Genomic DNA, 23,476 nt, shown 5'->3' with positions numbered 1-23,476 from the left:
CCAGATGTGAATAGAATTTGCTTAATAACCCACCTTGTTTTTTGCACCATTGCATCAGTTTATGCAATTATGTGAGCTAGTTAACATTTGTTGCTTTAAAAATCGCAGCGGTGCACCAAGATAATGGGCGATGTTGCTATTATTGACTGAAAAACACGCTGCATCAAAGAGCAAATCCTCCAATGAGCTCCAAAACACAAGGGCAGCCCCAACATCATATAAAGGTGAACACAAACTGAAAAGTTAGTGTTTCTTTATTCTCTTAATCTTTTTATTATTATTATTTCAGGTGAGAGGTCTACTCAGAAAAGACCAGATGATAAGAAGATGCGAGACTCAGGTTTTGTTTGAAGATGAGAAATCTTGAAATTCATCACGAGATGAAAAATAGATTCAGTGTTTTGCTGTTTCCCCCGCATTCCCATGGAAACAAGCAGCTAAAGAAACATCTTCTTCTTAATCACCCAGAGATGACATTTTGTTTGAAAATTCCAAGATGTGTAATTGAGAGGTGAAAAAAGGCTTACCCTGTTCGAGCAGCCTTCTAATCTTTGCATGGAATTTCACTCAGGATAATTAGTACAGCTATTATCATACATTAATAATGACTCATCTGGTAATTAGAATCCAAAAATGCCATTTAAATAGATGTCTAAGCCAAGGACATTATTTTTTAACCACAAAAACAGTATGTTTCTGCTAAAGAGCTTCTCTTATTTTAATCTGTCTCATTTGGTGTTGCTTTAAGAATCACATAAATTAATTATGTGTTAAAAATCCAACTTGTTTTGGTAATTTGGTGCCATCAGGTATTTAGAACAACCTCGTTGCACTTTTATTTGGTCAGGCAACCAGTTCAACTGCTTAGTTTCAGTTGAAAGCAACAAAGGAAACCCAGTATATTACTTGGACTGATAAGGTATAGTTTTGAAGGGCAAGATGATGAGAAATTTACTGTAACTTGGACCTGGGAAGCTAGTCACCTTCAAAAGAGAAACAATGATTCCTGCATGGCACAGCGATAGGTTTTTTTTTTTTGGTGAAGAAACACAAAGATCAAACACAATGTTATCTCTTCAGTCCACCAGCACATCAATCAGGGCCCAAGCTTCTGGGGATCGACCTCCTTTGCTCCAGAATCAATACACTTTCCCAGTCTCATTGGTACAGCAGAGATTGTCAGAGATACAGGGCAGGAGAGCAAAATCCAGCACTGTATGTTCTAAATGGGGTCAGCTATTAACTCACTGACACTCACTCTCTTGCACATTTCTTCCTTCCCCAACCTGCCTTTATAGGTCTCAAGAGGCCTGGGCTGAAAATGTTACAGTGAAACTGTTTTCTTTCTTTTGTTTAAAAAAAAAAAAAAATCAGGAAGAAAATGAAGAGAACTATCATATAGTCCTCGTCATCATCACACCACAAAATAACTAGTTTCATAAACAGTGTCTGTAACATTGCACACAACACACTGGATATATTGATTGAGATCTCTACAAAGTTCAGGGAAACAAGGTAAAAATAATCTGAAATACAAACGTGATCATTTGAATAGTTGGTCCTATAGACAGGGCTGAAGTAAACTTAGATATTTTCTCAAAAACATCCAGGCCTTATTTCAATAACTTATATCAATTTCCACCTTAGGTTTCATGTGTGACAGAGAAACTAAGAACTGCTTTTAAGGTTCGAACTACAATTCCCAGAATCCCACACTGTACCCTCGCGCTTCTGACTTCCTGTTTGAGTGCCGCAGCTGGAAAAATGGCAGCTGATACAGGGAGATACAGGAGTGCGGTTAGCAAAAACAAAGACCCTTCTGGTCTTCTTATCTCCGTGATTAGGTAAGATATGTTAAGTTTTTCATATGTGCTTAACAGTAGGGTTAAGACGTCAGAAACACTTAAAATGTGCTTGCATTTGCGCCCAGAGATGGACTGACAGCCACCTTTTACGCTAAGGCTACATGGTAGCTAGCTGCAGCCTTCCTGTTATTGTTAATTATAAGAAAGGGAATTAAAGCTCACGCATCTTATTTGAGATAGCAAATGGGCTAATATTAACAGCAGTTATTTTTTGCTGAAGCCAAGATTTTTTTTTTTTTTTAAATGTTACCCACGACGTATGGGTCTTACTAAAGTTCAGTGACTATTATTTGGAAAACGGCAGTGTTTTCCTTATAAATCTTGTCGACGAATTGAGAAAAAAACGTAGCAAAGCCAAGTATTTTTTACAGGTCGGCTGGATTTTTATGTGTTTCTTATTAAAGTCGGCAAATGTTGTGAATCGACTTTGCAGACTTTAAAGTTTGGCAAAAAACTGGAACAGCTTATCTCTAAATTATCGCGGAAAAACAAATAAAAAATATAAACATGGTAAACGAGGCGCACCTCATTGTTACTCATGCAACGAACTATTTTATTTATTTACTGAGAGGCTAAGAGTTTTTTTCCCCAGTGGCTCAGCAGTTTGCAATACAAGAATCTGTATTGTTTACTTCATATACAGAGTCTTTCCTAAAAATGTCTAAAATGCACAATTGTAATTGTATCTATACAACAAAATCCATACTCTTATTAACATGCCTTTAGTTTTCTTTTTCTTCACCTTTAATGTAGGTCAAATGTAACTGCCATTGTTGGACAAGGGGATGCTGTCCTCTCTTCTTCAGCAACAATATTTCCTTCAGATTCCCAGTGTGGATGAAAATATTGAGTTGTATTTTACCTTTCTTTTCTTTTTATGTGATGCAGGACTCTGTCCAGTAGTGATGATGTGCAGGACAGGGAGACCGAGAAGAGTCGTCTTGAGGAGGCCTTCGAGACTTGTGATCGGGATCTAGACGAGCTGATTGTTCAGCATTATGCTGAACTCACCACTGCCATCAGGACCTACCAGAGCATCACAGAGCGTATCACCAGCTCCCGCAACAAGATCAAACAGGTAGATTGGAAAGACATATATACAAACTTCTTAAAACTCCTTACTAGAATGTCAAAGGTTTTTAGATAGATTTTAGAATGGTGAGTTTTTGTTATTAAAAAAAAAACATACTTTTTTTTAAAAATACATTTGCATTTATCAATTTATCCATTAGCATTGCTAATCCTGCCAGTATTGTCTTTTTTTTTATTTTTTAGTCTTCAAAACGGAAAGGTTGACCTAATTTGAAAAAATCCTGTTCACCTAAACACAAAAATGCCCACTTAACAACCAACTGAAGTCAGAATCCTTAAGATCAAAAATGTGGAGGACAGACCTCTTAGTGTGCTTCATGAGCACAGCCGTACACACTGAGCAGAAAGCTATTAAATGTCCCAGTGCTGCTTTTTCTCAGGAGTAATCTAATGCAACCAAGATATCTGAACATAGTTCTGTCTTTAAATTACAGTTGGCTCTCTCAGGATACTCCAAAGACATACATGTTAGGTTAATTGGTGATTTTGAAATGCTCATAGGCATGAATGTGAGCATGAATGGTTGTTGGGGGTGGGACTGTCTGCTTTCATTTTGAAAAATATCTCCAGCCACACGAAAACAAAAAAATGAATGTCAAGCACTCTCAAGAGCATGCAGAAGCAACAAGTAACCCTAACCTTGTAGAAATCTTGGCCATTCAGAACCCTACAAACAATAACATGATACATAGTCTGATGTCAAAAAAAGAGATGAAAGTGCAAACCTTTGACTTTGAAAGATGAAATCGTTATTTTCCTTGTCCGCATGTAAACACAGAACCAGAGTTTTGTAAAATCTTTACCCTGGTAGGAGATTTTCAAAAACTCAATTTCTAGTGACCTAAAAAAACTATTTATGTGTGGATGAAAGGTGAAAATGTAACATTTACCAAGATATCTGTGCATGTGTAGGCCCTGTTATACACCGTGTGATAGACTGTGATTGACACTCTCTCCGGGGTGTACCCCTTCTGTTGCCTTCTGATATCTGGGATTGGCTCCAGCCCGCCTCCTAGCAGCCCTGAATTGGATGAGCAGTTAAGAGGATGGATCCCAAAATTGGGGAAATAACTTTGTTACAGCAGCCAAAATATGAAAGACAACTTAGCACAAGAAAGTAATAAATACAATATGACAGGACAAAATAGCTTGGACAGTTAAAAAGTTTTACTAAAGAAGGAGTTCAGTTCAATACAAAATACAAAAAAAAAGAAAAACTCAGTAAATCAAAATCTAAAAATATGATACAATAAGGAGCTTAGATTTAAAATAAATGGAGGTATTGTGGTATGAGACGGATTTTCTCTGTCTGTCCTTGTGACAGTAGAGCTGAAACAGATGTTAGAGAAAGGGTCCACTGCCTTTCCAGACAGTGGAGGGTGGTCATGAATCTTTAATTATGCATAACCATTCACCACATCCACAGTTATCTGGATGTCCTCTGTGCCAGCTGATGGAGGAATCTAAACAGTGTATTGATTCATACTGGATTCAGACAGCAACGGTAATCACAAATTTCCAAAGTAATGTGGATGAACAGTAAGCAGTTCAATATTTAGGCCACATAAGTGTTACTTTGCAGTAACCTGTCCAGGATTACCCCACTTTTCAATCACAGCCAGTGCATTTCCTCCTCATTTCTTCTTAATGCTTAGATTAATGTCCCTGTCCAACTGAAAAGTCCTGGAGTCCAGTACGGTCACACTGTGGTCTGGGAAGTGTGTGTGGTAATGTCTCTCTGCAGCACTGCTGTCAATCACATCAAACTGCACTCACTCTGTTCCCCCTGGCCTTATTCATCTCAATGAGCTCATCCATATTATTGCCCAAAAACGTCACATTCCCTGTGATGATTGCTGGAATACCTACTCAGTTTCCTCCATATCTCCTCGGGGATTACAAGTCTTGCTCCGGGCAGTAGAACTGCCAGCACGATGAGCTGGTGAACATTAAAAAAAAAAAAAAATTAAAAAAAAAATCACCAGTAGACTTATAAACCTTGACATGCACACCAAGAGGACCCTAAAACTGAAATAGATAAATGGAATTCAGGCATAATTAATTTTTATCATTAACACCTGTGCTTTTCTATTAAAAATGTGGGTAATCTATTTTTTTATTCTAACGACTACATAGTCCCATGTTGGCTCTGCCTAATTCCAACCTGAAATCTAACTAGTCCATTAACCATGTGTTGGTGTGCAAGGTGTTTTCATTTAATTGTAAATCATTTCAATGCACTTTTGTACTAAATCACAAAATAAATACAAATAAATAAGGACTGTTTCAGGGAACTGGATCTCATTTTCTTTCTTCATATCACCTGCGTTTCAAAGATTTATAAATGTATGTCTCTTGATGGGTATTTAAGCCAGTATTAATTTTATATACTATATAACATTGAATTGTCTCTCTGTGCTTGCTTTCCCCTTACGTTAACTTGTTGCAAGAGTAGGCAGCCCTCTCTAAACCTGGCACTGCCAGAAGTTTCTTCCTGTTAAAATGAAGTTTTTTTTTCTCCCCACTGTCATCAAATGCCTGCTGATATGGGATTGTGAAATATGGCTCTGGGTCACTGGATGTCTCACTTGGTCCTGCAGGTAAAGGAAAACCTCCTGTCTTGTAAGATGCTGCTTCACTGTAAAAGAGACGAGTTGAGGAAGCTGTGGATAGAAGGCATAGAACACAAGCACGTTCTTCAGTTGCTGGATGAGATTGAAAGCATCAAGCAGGTCCCTCAACGGCTGGAAACCTACATGGCAAGCAAGCACTACCTTCATGCCACAGACATGCTGGTGAGTAGAGGGATGGGTAAAGATTGGATTCATAGAAGTGTAATCTTGCATCTGAATATGTGTGAGATGTGCAGTTTTTAAAAATGTGAGACCCAGAAAGATAGGTTGAAAATTTGGTATTTGGCCTTTCTTTTTTTTTATTTAACATGTTTCATCTTGCTTGTTTTTTATGGATGAAAAATGTGAGAAATGGAATAAGGAAGAGATTTTTGTCTTGTTTCTTTCGACATATCAAGCAGGGACCCGTGGTGTGCACAGTATGCACACATAAACACCAGTATTTATGAAGTGCTGCTGCTAAAGATTGATTTCCTGGCACCTCTCATCTCTTAAAAGAACCTCTTTCTAGCCTTGAACAGTCCAGTGGGTGCAACCCACATCAGTGAGGGCACTGCAGGTGTGTATGTATGCGTGTACGCCTGTTCTTTTGATGTATGTTTTGCAGTATGCTCAGCAGGGGAGCTGAAAGATGGCATTGAGGACTAAACGACCAAGCTCTGTGATCTCTCTGTTTCTTACCTTTTTGTTTTTTTTCCCTTCTCTTTCTGCCTTCCTCTGTCACCCCCACACGTCTGCTTCCAGACTTTGGTAATAATTAGTTTGCTAGAATGGGGTTATCTGAGGAGGAGGAAAAAAGAGGAATGATGGTGCACCCATAGGACCATGAAAAATCCTCTTTGTGGGGGTGGAAAGAAGTGGAACTTCATTCAGCCTGTGCTCAGTCAGAACAGCATGTTTTAAAAAGGTTGCGGAAAGTTCACAGTCAGTTGGATGCTTTGCCTCTGTCTTGCCTCTTGTCAAATATGTTCTGGTGGCATTTTATTTGCCTTTACATATCAAAATGTTGTTGAAAGTACTCCTACCTTTAGCTCGGTTGATGTATTTATGCAGTTCAACGATGAATAATGTATGAACAGTCCACTTTAAGTAAACGAGACTCAAGCCAAGGACATTAGTAATGTTTATAAAATGATGGAATTACCTTGAAATAACTTATTTGAATGATTCCACCAAACTTTAAATATATTTTACATGAATTATTATTGACATGATGAAATAAATGCACCAGAAGAGCTAAAATAAAATTATGTTTTTAGATACTGGACACCTAGATATCAAACAGCAATCTTAGCACAAGGTGACCAAAAGCTTCATTTTTTTTAAAGATCTGCAGGTATACAATAAGAGCAACGAGTCTGTGTTACATATTTCTAACCATCTGACAATAATATTATTATCTTTATATTTGAATGGAATGTGTATTGACACATGACTGTTAAAACAATAAAAAATACTGGTCAAATTAATAATGTCACTCCAGTGACAGAAATTGAGGTGTGATAAAATCATACCTGAGATACATTTCTCAGGGGAAGTCTCTGCTGATGCGCACCAAATCTTCTCCTGTGGGTCAAAATAATAAATTGACTTTATTTTAATTTTGTGGAAGTTAAGAAGCTCAAATCTGTTAATCGGGGAAGGTGGTGAGTGAAGGTTGTGTGAGTGTGGCCAAGAAAAACTGCACACAAACCATGGCATGCCCCATAAGTCAGGTCCTTTTCCCCAGATTTTCTCCCTCAGACACCTCAGGTGCACAACTTCTTGTATGTTGAGAACACATGGATAAGGATCTTAGATCTGACCTGACATGGTGCCTTTGGGCTTGGAAACTATAGACTCTAAAAACTGCCAGGTGGTAGCCAGAAACCCAGCTCCTATCCCTAGTGATGATCGTCCACTTGAAATTTGGGTGTGAACACTGTAAGCAGTCAGAACGGGACTTCATTACAGCTGCGCTGGAGGGTGTCCAGACATATGAGAGAAGATGGTATTGAAGGGGAAATCAACTAATTTAAATCAGCTAAGGTTTTACATTGTTTCAGGGGCTGTTTCCAGAATGTTGTGATTATACCTTGTACTGTATGAGGAGTAGAGTAGGTAGGAATTATCAGCTTTTTTTTTTTACCCTGCTCTATTAGGGGTGCTTGTAATCTTACTATATATGTGACTCCATGCTTCTTTCACTTGAGTGTCTTCCACATGTCTTGACTCTAAGAAGGATGTGAGGAAGAGATGCTAGGAGGGTGGTGGAGCCCATTAATGACTTTGATTTAAAGCTTTATTTTGATGAATTATGCACAGTATATTGGGAATATGGGAATTGTAAATTGACTCAGATTTGTGTATTAAAATGTTGAGTGTAGATGCTTTGCCTTCACTATCAGCCTTTTGAGACCATAATTACATCAGCTGCTATTTAAGAGATAAATGGGTATGAAGTCACAGTCCTTTAGATTGCTACAATTTTCTCCACGTCTTGATGTCACCAGTAAGTAAGTAAGATTGATTGAGTTTTTTTTTTTGGAAGTAATTACTTGTGCATAAAAAGGGAGAATACAGAATTTTGGTATGTAATTGAGGAAAAAAAACAAAAGTATTACAAAGAAAGTCGTCAAACTTTTCAGTGATGTTCAGGGTCTTAGCCTAGCTGTGCTTCACAATGACAAATAGGGAAGTATGTGGTTACAATGTTGCCTTCACAGGAGGATACACCTGTGTTTTGTTGCTCTTCATCCAGAAGCCTCCTCACTTCTTGTCTTGTTGAGGTACTTTAAGGGATTGGAAGATCCTCTGTGATGGTGGAGGGGAGATGATTTTTGGGGGGATGATTTCTCTCTCACACTATTCTACTGTGGCGTATTCTTTTCAACATTGTGTGTGCCTGTGTTTTGTGTGAGGCTTATCTCTAAGGGTTGACAATTAGAATTCAGACTATGCTCTGTGTCTACTATTGAATGGCAGCCTTATATCCCATGGGGTTGGTTAAAAACCAGACTGACTTTGGTTGTAGAAAATCTCTCCTTTCCTCTCCTCTCCTCTCCTCTCCTCTCCTCTCCTCTCCTCTCCTCTCCTCTCCTCTCCTCTCCTCTCCTCTCCTCTCCTCTCCTCTCCTCTCCTCTCCTCTCCTCTCCTCTCCTCTCCTCTCACTATTCCTCTCCTCTCACTATTCCTCTCCTCTCACTATTCCTCTGCCTTCAATTCACAAGAGAAAATCTCTCTCCTCTCCTCTCCTCTCCCTCTCCCTCTTCCTCTTCCTCTCCTCTTCCTCTTCCTCTCCTCACTATTCCTCTGCCTTCAATTCACAAGAGGCTTCATATTCTTCATTAAAGTGACAGGTCTGGCCCCCTAATGTGATGATGTTAACCAGCCTTCCTCTGACATCTCAGCCCAATGATAATGAGCCCCCCCCCAAACTCTCACACAAACACATAAATGTTAAATGATTTACAGTCATACAATTACACACATATAATCAGACATTATATTAAGCCAAAGCAGGCTGATCATGCAGTGCATTAGCTCATCTTCTCACTAATGTGACTCTCATTTGCATCAACACATATTTGACCCATGCTTCCTGCCCTGTAGCCCTCTCCACTCCCCCCAGTCCATTCCCTTATGTCCTGCTCTGGCCAATCAAATATTATCAGCAGTGATATCATTTGGCTGTTAGTGCCCCTGAAATACACACAGACCCCACATAAAACCCATTAACACACATACAGACCAGCACATTTTAAGCATGAAAATGTATTAATTGCAAGCGTGCTGTTCCTGAACTAAGAGGGAAAAGGCATGGAATTCAATAAATAGCGGGCATAACTTGGGACCACATGGTGATACTTGACACCTGTGTTTTGTTTTTTGCTTTTTTTTTTTAGGTGAATGCATTCTTCATATATTACATGTTAGGCTTAAAGGATGCAAAAAAAAAAAATCCATAATTAAATATATTAATTAAAAATGAATTCAGTGTTTATTCAGTTCAATAGAAATGATTACATTTGTTTAACATCTTTATCATTGCTGCCTTTCTTGGAGATGGAGATAGACAAAATTCTCAGAGAAAAAGGGAGTTTCTCTAAGATTAAGTGTCCTTCATTTTAAAGACTTCCTAAGCTGACAAGTCAATTGGACTGCTATTACAATGATTTTTCCCTTTCAGCAAGTGGGCAGATGCTTCACTAACAGAGGAGTAATGGCCACAAGCTAGTGGGTTGATTACATTTCTTGGTAAAAAAATTTCATCCCTCCCTCCCACTGTTGACTTGTCTTTTCTGTCACCTTCTTTCTAATGTGAAAGTGAAAACTGTAAGAAACAAAAAAGCAAAATAACATCTTACATTTCATACTTCAGAAAGTTTAAAAAAAAAATTTTTTTTTATATAGGTTTATACATTGAAACCAGACACTTATGTTCTTGACTGGAGTAGTCTGACCAAGTACTACAAAACTGGCAAGCTAAATATAACTGGTTCTTGGCTGTAATCTGTTATATGCAGGTGACAGCTGTGAAGTCCTTAGAAGGCCCCCTGCTGCAGGTAGAAGGCCTTGGAGACTTGCGTCTGGAGCTTCATACCAAGAAGCTCAACATACACCTGGTGCTCATTGATGAGCTGCATCGTCATCTGTACATCAAGTCTACAAGTCGCCTGGGGCACAAAAACAAGGACAAAAATGCTGCTCGCCTTCCAGGGTAAGGCCAGGGTCTCTCTCTCAGCCTTTTTACACCTTGTTCTGTTTTATTATTGGTAATTGACTTGTGGAAGGCTGTATATTTAGGGCATTCGCCTGACTCATGGTCAAAAATGTAAAAGTTTAACTTTTAAGCACCAGTAATCCATCATAAACACTGTTGTTTATATAGCTGGTCCAGTAAAGCTGTTCATGCAGAAGAACGTTATTCTTACAGTCTTAGAATTGACTTGCTGTAAAATGTCCAAGGCACCAAAAACCTTTATTACTCGCCTACTAAGTAGTCAACAAAAATATAGCCTTTACAGTATGTTTTTCTAAACTTTTCAAAGTTTAAATCATACCGATGTGCCTTCATTATAAGTTATTCCATTGCTGCTACAACTAAGAACAACTTGCCAATTATTTACTGCATGGAAACCAAGACCATTACAGACAAAAAACAATTAGACCTCATATAACTTGTTGCTCTGCTTCATTGTTTGTACAGTGTGCTGGGAAGCTCCAAGGAATGATGAGAAGCATTGAAAACTGTTTGTTGGAGCAAACAGCAGTAATTTACTCATAACTAATTAGGTGTTCTGCAGTCATCATTATAGGTGCCTCTGTAAGGACATCAGAGATATATACACGTTGTACTGTTTGGTTTCCAGGGAACAAATCAAGTTTTAAACCCGCAAAACAATGTCCATTGCCAATTACTGAAAGAATGACAACATATAGAGTTTTTCTTTGAGCACCAGTGATAATTTGAATGAGATAGTAGGTTTTGCAGCCTCTAGGAGAATAATTTAAGTTGTTCCTTTGTGACAGCTTATTAGGAATAATGCAACCACAATGGCTTTGAACATATGTTTGATGCTGTGGCGTTCCATGGTAGGCATTCTGTGTGCGTGTGTGTATGAGGTGCAATAATTATGGTGGCAGTGGGTTGGTGTGGTACAGTGATTTATTACTGAGGGTCAGCTAGTGACAGGTCCTGGCCTTCCTGTATTAGGTCGCCTCGAACAACAAGCCAGCCTCCATACACCCCACCCACTTAGCAGGCAGACTGTGTTTATACCGCTCGACTTAAAGGACCTGGATTGCTTCCACCTCCGGTTTAAGGCTTGATAAATGGCTCATTGGAAAGCAGCACCAATCCCACCCAGAGATGCAAGGCTTTTGGTTTTAACAGTAGATTGTTTTCATTAGGGAAGGGCAGGTTTAGCGTTTGTATTCCTCTTTGTACATACTAAACTTTTGTATGTTTGTCACGTATTTATGTGAGGCCTGGTTAATGCCTGGATTTATTTATTTTTTCTCCACAGCTCCATGGTCAAAGACGCATCTCCAATACCTGTGTTGGATGTCAGCAGTCTGTCCACCCCACGCAAGCTTTTGGATTCATCTCAATTTAATGCACCTGGATCCAGCAGTGGTATCGTCTTAAGATCCTAATAAGCAAGGGAGGAAGAGGCAGTAATGGAGAAAAAAATATAGGGGTGGCTGAAAAGATATATCGAAAGGAAAGAGAAGTAGATAGAAGGCAGTTTCATGAAAAACCATAAATCATATGCTTTCCCTGCATTAAAATTGCACACATTAAGAAAACTACAGAGAGGAAGGCGTCAACTGGCAGTTTTATTGGTTTCTTCAAAAAAACATTGCGAGTGAATTTCAGCCTGCAATTTTGTTTTCACTATGCTGATATTCTTAGTGATAATGAAGTCATTAGCGTTACTCTGAATTACATCCATTTGCATGTCATTATGGATACGTACACTCAGTGCACACAGAAACCACTGATCCATACTTTGATACAAAGGACTAAACATGTCACAGATGTTTTTCTGCAGAAATACACAGATAACTTTGCACACAGCACACACCCACATTTCTTCAACTATGATCACAGTCTATATCTCCCTCGCTTACATTATAATCATCTTGCCCCCCTACCTGTACCATTAGTCACCCAGTGTGTGCGCCTTCACAGCAGGGGAGCAGCATTTATTACCCTCAAACTGCTAACCAGCGCCTTAACAGAGACTGATAATGTAGACTCTAACTGTATTCAGAAATGTATGAATCCTCTCTTGGTTGTAGGGGCGTACAGTCAGAGCCACATTCCTTCCAGGCAGAGCGCAGAGGAACGCAAACAAGAAGATAATGAAAAAAGTTAATCCAGCAATAACTTGGTGTTCCCTTGGTGTTTCTGAGTTTTTATATTAAGCCTGGCGCTTTTTTTTTTTCCTCCACCACCCACTCTTGGCATTCTGAGTTAGCAACTCACCATGTTGTTTTTAGCTCTGTGGATACCAGGCAACAATGCACCATGCTATACATACCAAAGGCATTTTGCTGCTTCAACTGACAGATTAACAACAACATTAGCATATAATTACCATCTGTGGGCAAGGTTTCCCTGGAAGGTATGGTACAGTCAACATCTCTGTGCCATTCAGCAGCTGTTTTACAAAGAAATTCTGTTGGTCATTCTCTCTTTGTCTCTTTAGTGTTTAGCATTTCCTAGGTATCTACTATCTCATCTACTATTTAAATCACATCTTTTTTTAACTGTTATTTACTCAGCCCAGCTCATCAGCATGCATGTGTATGCCATGACCTCAAAAACATAAATACACAAATGTACAAATTACCACTAATACATATTAAATATCTGCTCGACTCTCCCACGCTGTAGGCCTCAAAGTAAAAGCTAAACCACAGTTTTCCCAATATTATGCAAAGAGAACACTGGCAATTAGCTGCCAGCAGGCAGTAAGTGCCTATATACCGTCACGTTAACAACTGTGGTCACGACACAGCAACCGGCTTCCATCAATGCCCTAGCTTGCCATTTTGTCTAATAGCATTAGAGCACCTAATTTGTAGATGATAATTGTCATAATTATTACACAAACTACAGTTGCAGTGACTGAAAAGAGGAAATATACCCAAAGTCCATTAACTTGCCATAAACATTAACTCTCTTAACGTGCTTTGATGGGGAATTGGGAGGCCCCATCTAATGGAAATTAGAGCATCACTCGATACTGCCATTCTCAATTTGGCTGCTAATGTGGCTAAGTCAGATGAAGAGGGAATGAGGGTGGGGTTAGGTGCAGTGGTGTGTTCTTAAAAGACAAAGAAGTGGCATATATTACCATAGTTAAAACTGTGAATTTATTTGTTGTATTGATCATTGTTGTACATTTGTTTATTACTGAAATAACTGGATATGTGTGCTTGTATAAATATATCATAAGAATTTGTAGTACATGCTAATGAGTACATATGTATATACTTCTTTTAGTGCATGAGCTGCAGCAAGATATGCGGGACCTAAACCAGTCTGACCTTACTGAGGGGGATCCAGAGGAGAACACTGCTGAGTTCATGGGCATCCTCATTAAGGTACATTCATGAGCACTACTAAATATGACACACAGTTAATTCTAAACTTTTTAGCGCCCTAGTAATGTTTTGTCCTGTTGTCTCATTTGGTTGAAGTAAAAATGTTGGTATTATTCATTTTCTTCAGGGTCTGGCCAAGTTGAAGAAACTTCCAGAGACCATTAAAGCCATAATGGAGCGGCTGGAACCTGAGCTGAAACAGATTGTCAAGAGGTCCACCACTCAGATAGCAGACCATGCTTACCAAAGGGGAGAAAACCTGGCCCAGGAGAGCCAGTCAAGGTACAGTAATGGAGGAATGTACTGTTGGAGAACAACTAAAGAAAGAGATTTGCTGCAGTTCAGAAAATGTGAAGCTGAAGGTTAATATTAATCAGTAAGTGTAGAGGGGAAGGGAGATTCAGATAGTACCTGGCCATCAAAGGGAAACTAAGCAGTTATGTGGAAAGATGAAAACGGTCTTTTTGAAATGATAATGTTTGCCCACCAGCAATTGTAAGTATATGCCAAAATGGTCATTGTAAACAACAATGTGTAGCTCCTGTTGTTTACTTTTAAAAAGACTTTAATAAAGCTCCCACTTGTATTCCCATGAGCATTGTATCTATAACAATTTTATTAGGTAGCCTGCTTGTTTATTCTTCTGTAGTAGTCATAGTCCCCCTAGACTCAAATTTGAAGGCGTCAAATAAAATGTGGCCACTGTCCCCAGTGACTGATAAAGGCTATTTTTGTTGATGTGGTCGCTTCAGTTATTACACTAATATGCATTGGATTAGTCAGCATTCACTTTGGTGTTTTTGGTGTTGGGTCCTTAAGTTATAGTTAGAGCTGACGATAAGGGCAACAGACAGTGTGTTGTGAATGCAGTCCCATGGTGTTCATAGTCAGACAGTCAACCAGGTGTGAAACATAGTAGCGGCTAGGACTGCAGACACACCTGCTTCAGACCATGAAAACAGATACTCTGCTGCTTTAAACGTAGACAAGTCATGGCTAAACACACCCATACACACACAAACAATTTCACACCTGCCGTATAGGGCTGCTACATTTTAAAAGCAGTCACGTCAGCTCCTGCAGACATACACATACAGTGAGCAGACTTGAGAAGCACAGGTCTCAGTCCACTGATCCTGAACCATTTAAGAGGAACGTCTTGTTTTCTGTCAGGGATGTTCTCTCCAGCCTTGTCTGCCTTACTTCTTCTGTTGCCTACTGAATCTCATCTGACCTCAGTGTAATAGGCTACCATGTAGCTCGTTCCTGGTTCTACTGCTCACTGATTGTTTTAAGTTGCCTGCATGAGTATACGTGTGTGAGCATTTAACACTTTGAGGTTGTGTGTGTTTGTTTTTGTACTTGGATGCGTACACACCTAGTTTTCCCTATGCTCACTTCAATTTAAGTCAATGCTTGTTGCTATGGAAACTCCAACCAATGTACCACTTGTAGAGAACAATGGTCTTGAATATTGCACACTATATTTTATAGCGCTGCAGACTAGCAGGCAACACTTAAGAGCTTAATAGCATAAACAGCAGTGTGTGGCTTGCTCTTGGATGTTTATGTTCTCATTCACATCCTCAGTGAGCACCCACACTGAAAGTTTATTTTACTTTCCAACTCCTCTCTTGGGCAGCACGGTGGGCGGTGGTTAGCACTGTTGCCTCACAAGGTCCTGGGTTCAAATCCACCATCTGGCCAGGGCCTTTCTGTGTGGAGTTTGTATGTTCTCTCCATGTCAGCATGGGTTCTCTCTGGAAACTCCAGCTTACTCCCACAGTCCAAAAGTAGGGGTTAGGTTAATTGTTGATTCTAAATTGCCCATAGGCATGAATGCCCACGTGGATGGTCTTACTGTGTTAGCCCTACGACACACTGGCGACCTGTCCAGGGTTTACCCTGCCTCTCACCCCATGGTAGTGGGGTGAGAGGCAGGGTACTGGGAGTCCCAGGGTCTCCTTCCTGTTGGAAATGCTAATAACAGCTCACCTAGGAGGTATCCAAAAGCATCATATAGCTAGATCACCACACCATCTCAGCTCTACTCTGAGTGCCCCCTTAATGACTGCACTTCTCAGCCTGTGTCTAAGAGGCACCCATTGGAGTAAGCTTATTTCTGGTGCTTGTATCTGTAGTATTATTCTTTCAATCACTGCCCACAGTTCATGGCCTTATGTAAGTATAGGATTGTAGATTGACTAGCTTCTTCTTCATGCTCGGTTCTTTCTTCACCACAACAGGCTGTTACAGCATGTGCATCACTGCAGACACTGCAGCAATCTGTCTCCTGCTCCACTCTTCCCCCATTTGTGAGCAATACTGTGAGATACTTGATCTCCTCCACTTGAGGCATTCCCAACAGAATGGTTAGCCACCCTTTTCCGGATAAAAACAATGACATCAGAATTAAAGACACTCCACAGAGTTGGAGGTCAATCATTGAAGCCAACAGGATTACATCATCTGCAAAAACAAAAGACATGATCTGGACACCACCAAACTGGAACCCTCAGTCTTCTAGCAGCACCTAGAAAAAGTTATAAATAGTACTGAAGACAAAGGGCAGACCTGGTATGGTTCAGCACCCAGTAGGCCCACCTCCTGTGGGTCCACAACCCTCAGGAAGAACCTTAGGGGTTTGGTGTTTGTGGATTGGAGGCAATTAAAAGTCCAGATATTAGTTTTCTGATCTCTGGCTGCCATTGTGTTGTGTTTCTTGTGATAAATTTCCCAAAAAGTCTTCATTATCTTTTTCAAGTCCTAGTTTCAGTGTATTTTGAATAACTGAATTTAACAAGAAGCACTTTGAGAGTGCAAACCTCCCCCCAAGGCAGCTCAGTCTCAGGGCAGTATTTACTTTTAAGGGAATAATACTGTATTTTGAATACATTCATTTTGCTCTTTCAAAGTGTACTTTAAGAAGTTGGTAGTGCAGTAAAAATCAGATAAGGGGTCAGCTGTGGTCAACTGTGACATTATATTTCAGTGCAAACTATAATGTGATATTTTGAGTCCCCATATACCAGTATCATTTCCTAAATGGCGGCTTTTGTTGACAGTGTAGAGACAGGAAATGGGGAAAAGACATAGGGGAAGACATGTGGGCGACAGGCAAGTACTCGAACCTGCGCCGCCCGCACCACAGAGCAGTATATGCATGTGGTCACCTGCTCCACCACTGACCCACCCAGGCGCCTGACACCCCTACAGAATGGCACACATGCTTGCAAATGCTAGCAAACGACATAACCAGTCTTGGCAGAGGTAATAAAATAATAAACATTTCTAAAAGTAGATCAGAGATATAAAGACTGCAGAATTCATTGGGCACAACAAATAAACATCACCTTCTTCCATCATTGACTGCAGTCTTATTTGCTGATAGGATGATAGTGGAAACAAGGCGAGTACTAATGCACCCCTCCCCCCCCCCAAAAAAAAAATAAAATAAATAAATAAATAAAATAAAATAAAATCGGTGCATGAGACATTGTAAAATAAATCTGAGTATGCTTAGTAAGAGAAGTGGTTTAAAGTGAGGGAGTACTAGAATGACAAAAAGAACATTAAAAACTGTATTTTCAATTCACACTTAAAAAACTGGAGAAGCACATTGAGCACAGGATGGCTCAGTGTGCATCTCTGATCTTTTTTGACTCATTTTTGCCATTTAGTAGTGTTCACTGGTAGCATTCAGTGGAAGATTGATTCCACTTGAATCCAGTCTTGCTCTGTGTGTCCATTTGTCTATGACAGCAGTTTGACTGAGATGACCTGGTATGCTTAATATCTCAAGAGGAGTATTTTGACACTTTTAGACCCCCTAACAATAATTGAATTATCTGTGACTTATCACCAACCTGATGGTAATTTAATTTAGATACCATTGTTGTCCTTCCAATATGAAACACGTGCAGTCCTACTGCTGGTTAGTAAGTCGGAGACTGTATGTCCTTGTGTGCTCCCTGCCATTTCTCCTGGCTCTTCATCAGCCATGTGTGTGTCAGCTTCGATCGGGAGAGGAAATGAGAAGTGAGGTCTCAAAGAACAGACAATATGGATTAGGATGGCCTCCACTGGGAGATAATGAGGAGGACTGTTTACACTTTGTTTGTCCATCTATACGTAGATAGGTGTGTGTTTGTGTGCGTACAGGTTGGGGTGGTTGGAGTGTGCTTAGGGATTAAACAGAAACAAGCAGTGACAAGGTCAGAGCTGTAACTTTTTGGTATCCAACTTTATGCATGCATGCATGATTGAGGTTGGTGTTCATATATCATTTATCTTATGTTTCCGTTTTGTCGTCAGTCTTTCATGTTTATACATGAGAGGGAGGGAGGGAGAGATTCATTCACTCATTGGCATTTCACAGCTCCTGTCTTCATGTCATGAACCTCTTACATTCTTGTAGCTCGTAGTGATTTTCTCCTCTGTTTCTCTGCATTAATAACATTTACTTGTGTTACTGTGGGTGTAGTGACAGACAACCAGCCACAATGGTCCCTATTGAAACATTCATCTCGCCTCTCCATTACCTTTATATCTTCACGGGAAATCTTGGCAACTTCCCAAAACTTTGAAAATGGAAACAGTACAAAAAAGACCAGCTGCAAAATACTGAAATAAATTGCAATGAAACAAATGTTTCATTTGCTTTCAATTGAAGGAAACTCAATTAAAATGCCAGAGGACAGTCACAAACGACCAATGTTAGACAAATAGTGTGATTATATTTAACTTTAATACTGGCACTTCCTAGCTTGGTTGCACTAGGTAGCCATTCACAGCCAACTAATGTAACCTGTGTTCCCTCTTTACCTTGAAAGCTTTGTCCTTGTGCAGAAAGTAGATATGGCAGTCTGGATGAAAGCATTAGTGTAGATGAGACCATCCAGGCTGTAGCACTCAGATCAAGTGGAAGGTCAGTTTGGTTTTGGCTGTGCTCTCTTCTTCAGCTGGAGCCATTTAGAAGTAATGAGAGTGGCTGTTCATTTAAGTCCAGATTGGGAAGCTCACTTTTTTTTTTTTGTCTCTGTTTAATAGGAATCTGCAAATGAAAACAGGTTGCTGGATTAATTGGTCATGTTAAATGGGCTCTATAATGATTCTTAGCTATTTTTTCTATTTCCTGCTATTTTGAATATGCTGTAGTTCAGCGTTTTGCACCCTTTATGTTGTACAGCTGTCTATACATTGCAGATTAACAATCACATATTCCAGGAACTTTGCTATAATGCCATGCTAGAAAAAGGGAATTTGAAACCTGAATCATAATATTATCAACACTATCAGTATTACTCAGTAGTTTTAATGGATTCCCTGAAATGTGGAGTGTGAAGAAACACTCAGTGTGGTCTTTACAGGTGTCAGTCTGTGGGGTATGTTGGCTTTTTATGATTGTTTGTCAAAGAGAGGAAATAATGCTGCTAACTTGTTCTGGCTTAGAGCAGCAACAGCAGCTCTGCTTTACTTACATGGAAATCTCAGGTCATGGGATTTACTGCAGAAGAAATGCATTTTCTTAACAAATAAAGTGTCCAGCAAAAGTAATGCTGGTTTTCTGTTTTAGTGCTTGTATAGCCAATAAGAGTCTTTGTGAAATGTTTTTAAAGTAAACATTCTGCAGTTTGTTTGTTTTTATCAAAAAATGAAATATACCAATTTTAGATTTTTTTGTAACTGCAATGTCTTTTGTTTGAAAACATTTTTATAATATTACTTAACTTTCTCCTTTCCATCCTCTCCCCGTGTCTATTTACTCCTCACTCTCCTGACCCCCTTCCCCTTTTCTCTCTTCCTTTCTGCTCTCTCTGGCTCCCTCTGCAGGCTGCTGCTCGAGCTGCTGGAGCTTTTGTTCGATAAGTTCAAGGCAGTGGCCCAAGCTCACAGTGTGGTGCTTGCCCACCTGAATCACATTGTGGTGCAGTGTCCCAGTGGGGCCCAAGAAGAGGGCATCAAGCTGTACGAGCAAGCAGATGTCTCTGCTAAGATCCAGACTGTACTGCAGGTCAGTTGGCAGCAGCAGTGATCAAAGAAATGCATCAAGACTATATTTGTTATTGTCTTGATGCATTTCAGCATAAGTCATAAGTTTGTGGCAGATATCTGACAATTAAGTGTATGAAAAAATAAGACCTAATTAAAATGATGCTCTAAAGATTAAAAAGAAATACAATTTTTATAATATGTGGGGAGCTTAAATAACACATAGTTTAACTTTACCATGTCTTTAAGGCCAGTAGATGAAAATAGATTTGTAATTTATTCTGAGATATATTGTTCTCTTGTAGTGGCTCTTATATGTACCTCAACTTAAAGTATACAGCCATTATTGGGCCACTCATTGGTTTAAAATTGGTCCTGTTTGTTTTCTTTACACACACTCCAGGCTTTAATTTTTCATTCAGTGCCACAGTGATTTGTTCACTCTAGATTTATTCCCCCCAAACCCCTCCTTATAGTACTCTTGTAGCACTTTCACTTAAAGTAAATTAATCAGTAGAGAAACAGGCGGCAATGTGATGGATGGCATTCAGTCTGTCAGCAAGAAGTAGCTCGAGAAAAATACAGAGGAGGCTTGATTGCTTGGATTAATTTAAGGTTCTTTAATTGGTGTGTAGTTATGCTGCGTTCCCGATCCTTACTCCTGTTTGATTGGTTTAGGGGGGTGAGCAGCTGTTCAGCTGACCCTATAGTGACTCTCAGAGGAAAATCTGTGACAGTTGGTGTGTGTCTGTCTCCCAGTGTGTGTTTATAGCTAACAATGGGTACAAACACACACCAATGCAACTTCATTTTCTGTGGGATTTTGGATAACTACGCATGAACTTGTCTGCATCTGATATTGTTATAGTGGATGAAATGCTTCTTTAATATTAATAGGCTGTTCTAATATATCTACTTAGATATGCTATAAATACATATATAAAAAATAAGAACACAGCATTTTTTTTCAGTGGAATAAGCAGAAGAGGATGGATGGATGGATGGCTAATAAAACAAGGAGGAAACTTTCTCCAAGGGTTTACCTGTATGCATTTAATGTTGCCATGGTAATTGATTGCACAGATTACTGCTACTTTCATTACTGATCATACAAGTGTAAAAATAAATAAAATGACAGAATGCTAAATTGGAAGCCCATCTATTTCTATCTCACGCACTAGGACTCCTTCCCTTCCAATTACTTTAGTTTTTTTCCAGCTGGCATGCATAGATGCACAAATGAAGGCGTGTTTAGGTGTGTGTATGAGTTTTCTAGGGTGTGAATGTGCATAGGCATGCACTATAATTGCTCCGCTGTGCTAGCATCATTATATAAGGCATTAAGCCATTCACTTGCATTCGACCACTGCCAATACCCAGTTGCCAGGGCCTCTACTGTCCTCTGGCTCTGTGATGTGAGATAATGTAATCTCTTGATTAGAATACTCATTATGTGAGATGAGGTTTTCTTATTCAGTCACTCGTGTTATTTCCTGACTGATTGTATCAATAAAAAGCCCTGTCGTCCATCCCTCCTTCCCCTTACCATTTCCCTGCTTGTTCATTCGTCTTTCTCTATGATCCTGCATTTCCATTTCCCTTCCTCTTTCCTTCAGCATCATTCCCATTGCCTCTGTATTACAGTCTCTCAATTTCCCAATACCTTGTGCATACCCCTCTTGCTCCTTGTAATTTCCTCCTTAATCTCATTATCTGGCTTTCTTTTTCTCTCTCACAACTCCCACACTCACTTTCACCCCCTTCATTTAGCCCACTCTGTCTTAGAGAGTCACATATCAGCAATGAGAGAAATTAAATTCCTACTGGTCCCATAGTGGCTCTGTTAAATTTTATTAGATACTGAGCCAGTTCTTATCTCACGCCTTAAGACCCACAAAGGGGCAGGAGCTTTCTCAGCACTAGCTCGACTTTGGTTGTGATCTTTGTTATTCATTCATGCATTTCACTTGTGTTTTGCATACTCTCATTCTTATGTAAGGTTCCAAACAATATTCCACTGCAGAATGAGCCACCTAAAGTGATCCTTTGTATGGTGACTAGATCCATATTTTTTATTCTCTAACTCAACTAGTGGTGTTTTGATTGATTCTCAGCTCAAAATAATTCTTATTTATTGTAAACTGGGCTGAAATAAGCAGTTTAAGTTCACACTGTGCTTCCTTTAAACTAGTGGTTCTCAAACCATGGGGTTGGGCTCAACTGGTGGCATGCAGAGCCCCTGTAGGTGGGACACAAGACATGATACAAAGTTGAATTTTAAGGGAAATTTAATCCGTTGCTAAGAACTGATAGCAATTGTGCAGTGTGAACCTTTATCAGGTTTTGAAGTGGGGCCTGTCAGAATGTTTGAGAACTACTGCTTTAATCCAACTTTTATCTGATTGGCTGCCCCTCCTAATTAGAGCAGGAGTTCGGAGGGGTCTTTGTGCTTATAGGTTTAGCTGGGTGCCTGGGTTTCTCATGTTAGCAAATTTAGAGCACTCTTAAATCTGAGCTAGTATATACATATACCTCATTTTAAATTTTGGCCATGTTTAATATGAGCCTCCACCACTGTGAAAGTGTTTATATAACACATAATAAGAAACAAGGTTAAAGGGTCCAAACAGGAAGAATCCCAACCAAGGGAGGAAATACTCAGGCATCTTGTTAGTTCGGTATTTGCAAAAGTATCAGTGCAGTAAAAGAAGAGAGACATGTTAAAACTTAAAGCTGTATTAATATGCTTTATCCTTTTGCCCTTAAATTATTTGAATCCCAGCCTGTCTTGTTCTTCTTATTGCAGTTCACATATTTGACGGGCACAGAAACCTCTTGGTGGGTGTTATTTTTCCCCCCACTTTGAGAGCAACCAGGTTGACCTTTCCACATGACATACCAGTAGACAGATGCAAGAGCTGACAGAAACACATGGTGCCCCCAGTTACAAGGCCTTGGCAGAGAGATGCCATTCATCAATGTGTGACTGGGGCCCAGTAGGTTTAGAATGGGGAGCAGGTAAACAAGATTTCTAAAGTTGGGATGCATGTAATGGTCCTAATCCATGTTCAGAAAAGCCTGAGATGCTTCTGCTGGTTGCTTATTCCACTGTGGAAGTATTGATTTAAAGCATAAAAGACTGTATGGTAATCAGTAGTTTTGAGGCTAGAAGGAGTGTTTTAAATGCTACTTTGCAATTTTTCTAGTGGCTCTCTGTAGAATCTGTGCGAGTATATCTATTGATTATTTACACCACCATTGAAGTTACATTTCTAAGCACATGTCACCAAATGCCCTTACTCTACTCCCTATCTATCTTTTCCCTCTTTTTTTCACCAGAAACTCTCCTTTTCTTCAAAGCAGTCTGTTTTGTCAAAGAAATAACTCACTGGAATTTTTGTCTGTCCATAAATGTTTAATAAGTTTCTGTTGACATCAAAAATACAGGACAACATCACACAATTAAGCAGGCCTGGAATGTTTAATATGGTGTTGTCTGAATTAAAATGTCAGTCAAAACAACATTTTATATATGCCGAGTGAGAAAATCCATCACTTTCATACGAATTATGACCTAGAGGGAAGTGGCAATACGTTAACAGGTAATTGGGTAGCATAGTTCATAAAATCTCACAGTTCATAAACCTTTACGCACATTCTTAATCAAGACAGTCCAGTGAGAGTGTTATTAAATCTATATTTAGCACTTTGGCTGTTGGCGTCCATTGTCACCCTTTGACCTTGTCTTCTGTTAGGTTTGAGGCCTAAAAGTTTGTTAATTAGCTTGCCATTTACACA

The 23,476-nt window shown here is 39.5% G+C and overlaps 1 protein-coding gene across 3 annotated transcripts in view; it reads left to right on the top strand.

Moving 5' to 3' along the window:
- The first annotated feature begins 1,734 nt into the window (after positions 1 to 1,734).
- Positions 1,735 to 23,476, top strand: part of exoc4 (exocyst complex component 4) — a 140,828-nt gene continuing 119,086 nt past the window's right edge. For 2 of the 3 annotated variants that reach the window (XM_030719818.1, XM_030719817.1), the window contains exons 1-8: positions 1,744 to 1,844; positions 2,754 to 2,943; positions 5,558 to 5,752; positions 10,096 to 10,289; positions 11,599 to 11,708; positions 13,587 to 13,687; positions 13,815 to 13,969; positions 19,520 to 19,700. In XM_030719818.1, the coding sequence (XP_030575678.1) occupies positions 1,765 to 1,844; positions 2,754 to 2,943; positions 5,558 to 5,752; positions 10,096 to 10,289; positions 11,599 to 11,708; positions 13,587 to 13,687; positions 13,815 to 13,969; positions 19,520 to 19,700 (1,206 nt within the window). In that variant the 5' untranslated portion in view covers positions 1,744 to 1,764. Of the gene's footprint in view, positions 1,845 to 2,753; positions 2,944 to 5,557; positions 5,753 to 10,095; positions 10,290 to 11,598; positions 11,709 to 13,586; positions 13,688 to 13,814; positions 13,970 to 19,519; positions 19,701 to 23,476 lie in introns of all 3 variants that reach the window. The other variant, XM_030719819.1, reaches the window with a different exon arrangement.

Source organism: Archocentrus centrarchus, chromosome 23 (genome assembly GCF_007364275.1).
Source record: "Archocentrus centrarchus isolate MPI-CPG fArcCen1 chromosome 23, fArcCen1, whole genome shotgun sequence".
NCBI lineage: Eukaryota > Metazoa > Chordata > Actinopteri > Cichliformes > Cichlidae > Archocentrus > Archocentrus centrarchus.
This window is presented reverse-complemented; position numbering and strand designations above follow the sequence as displayed.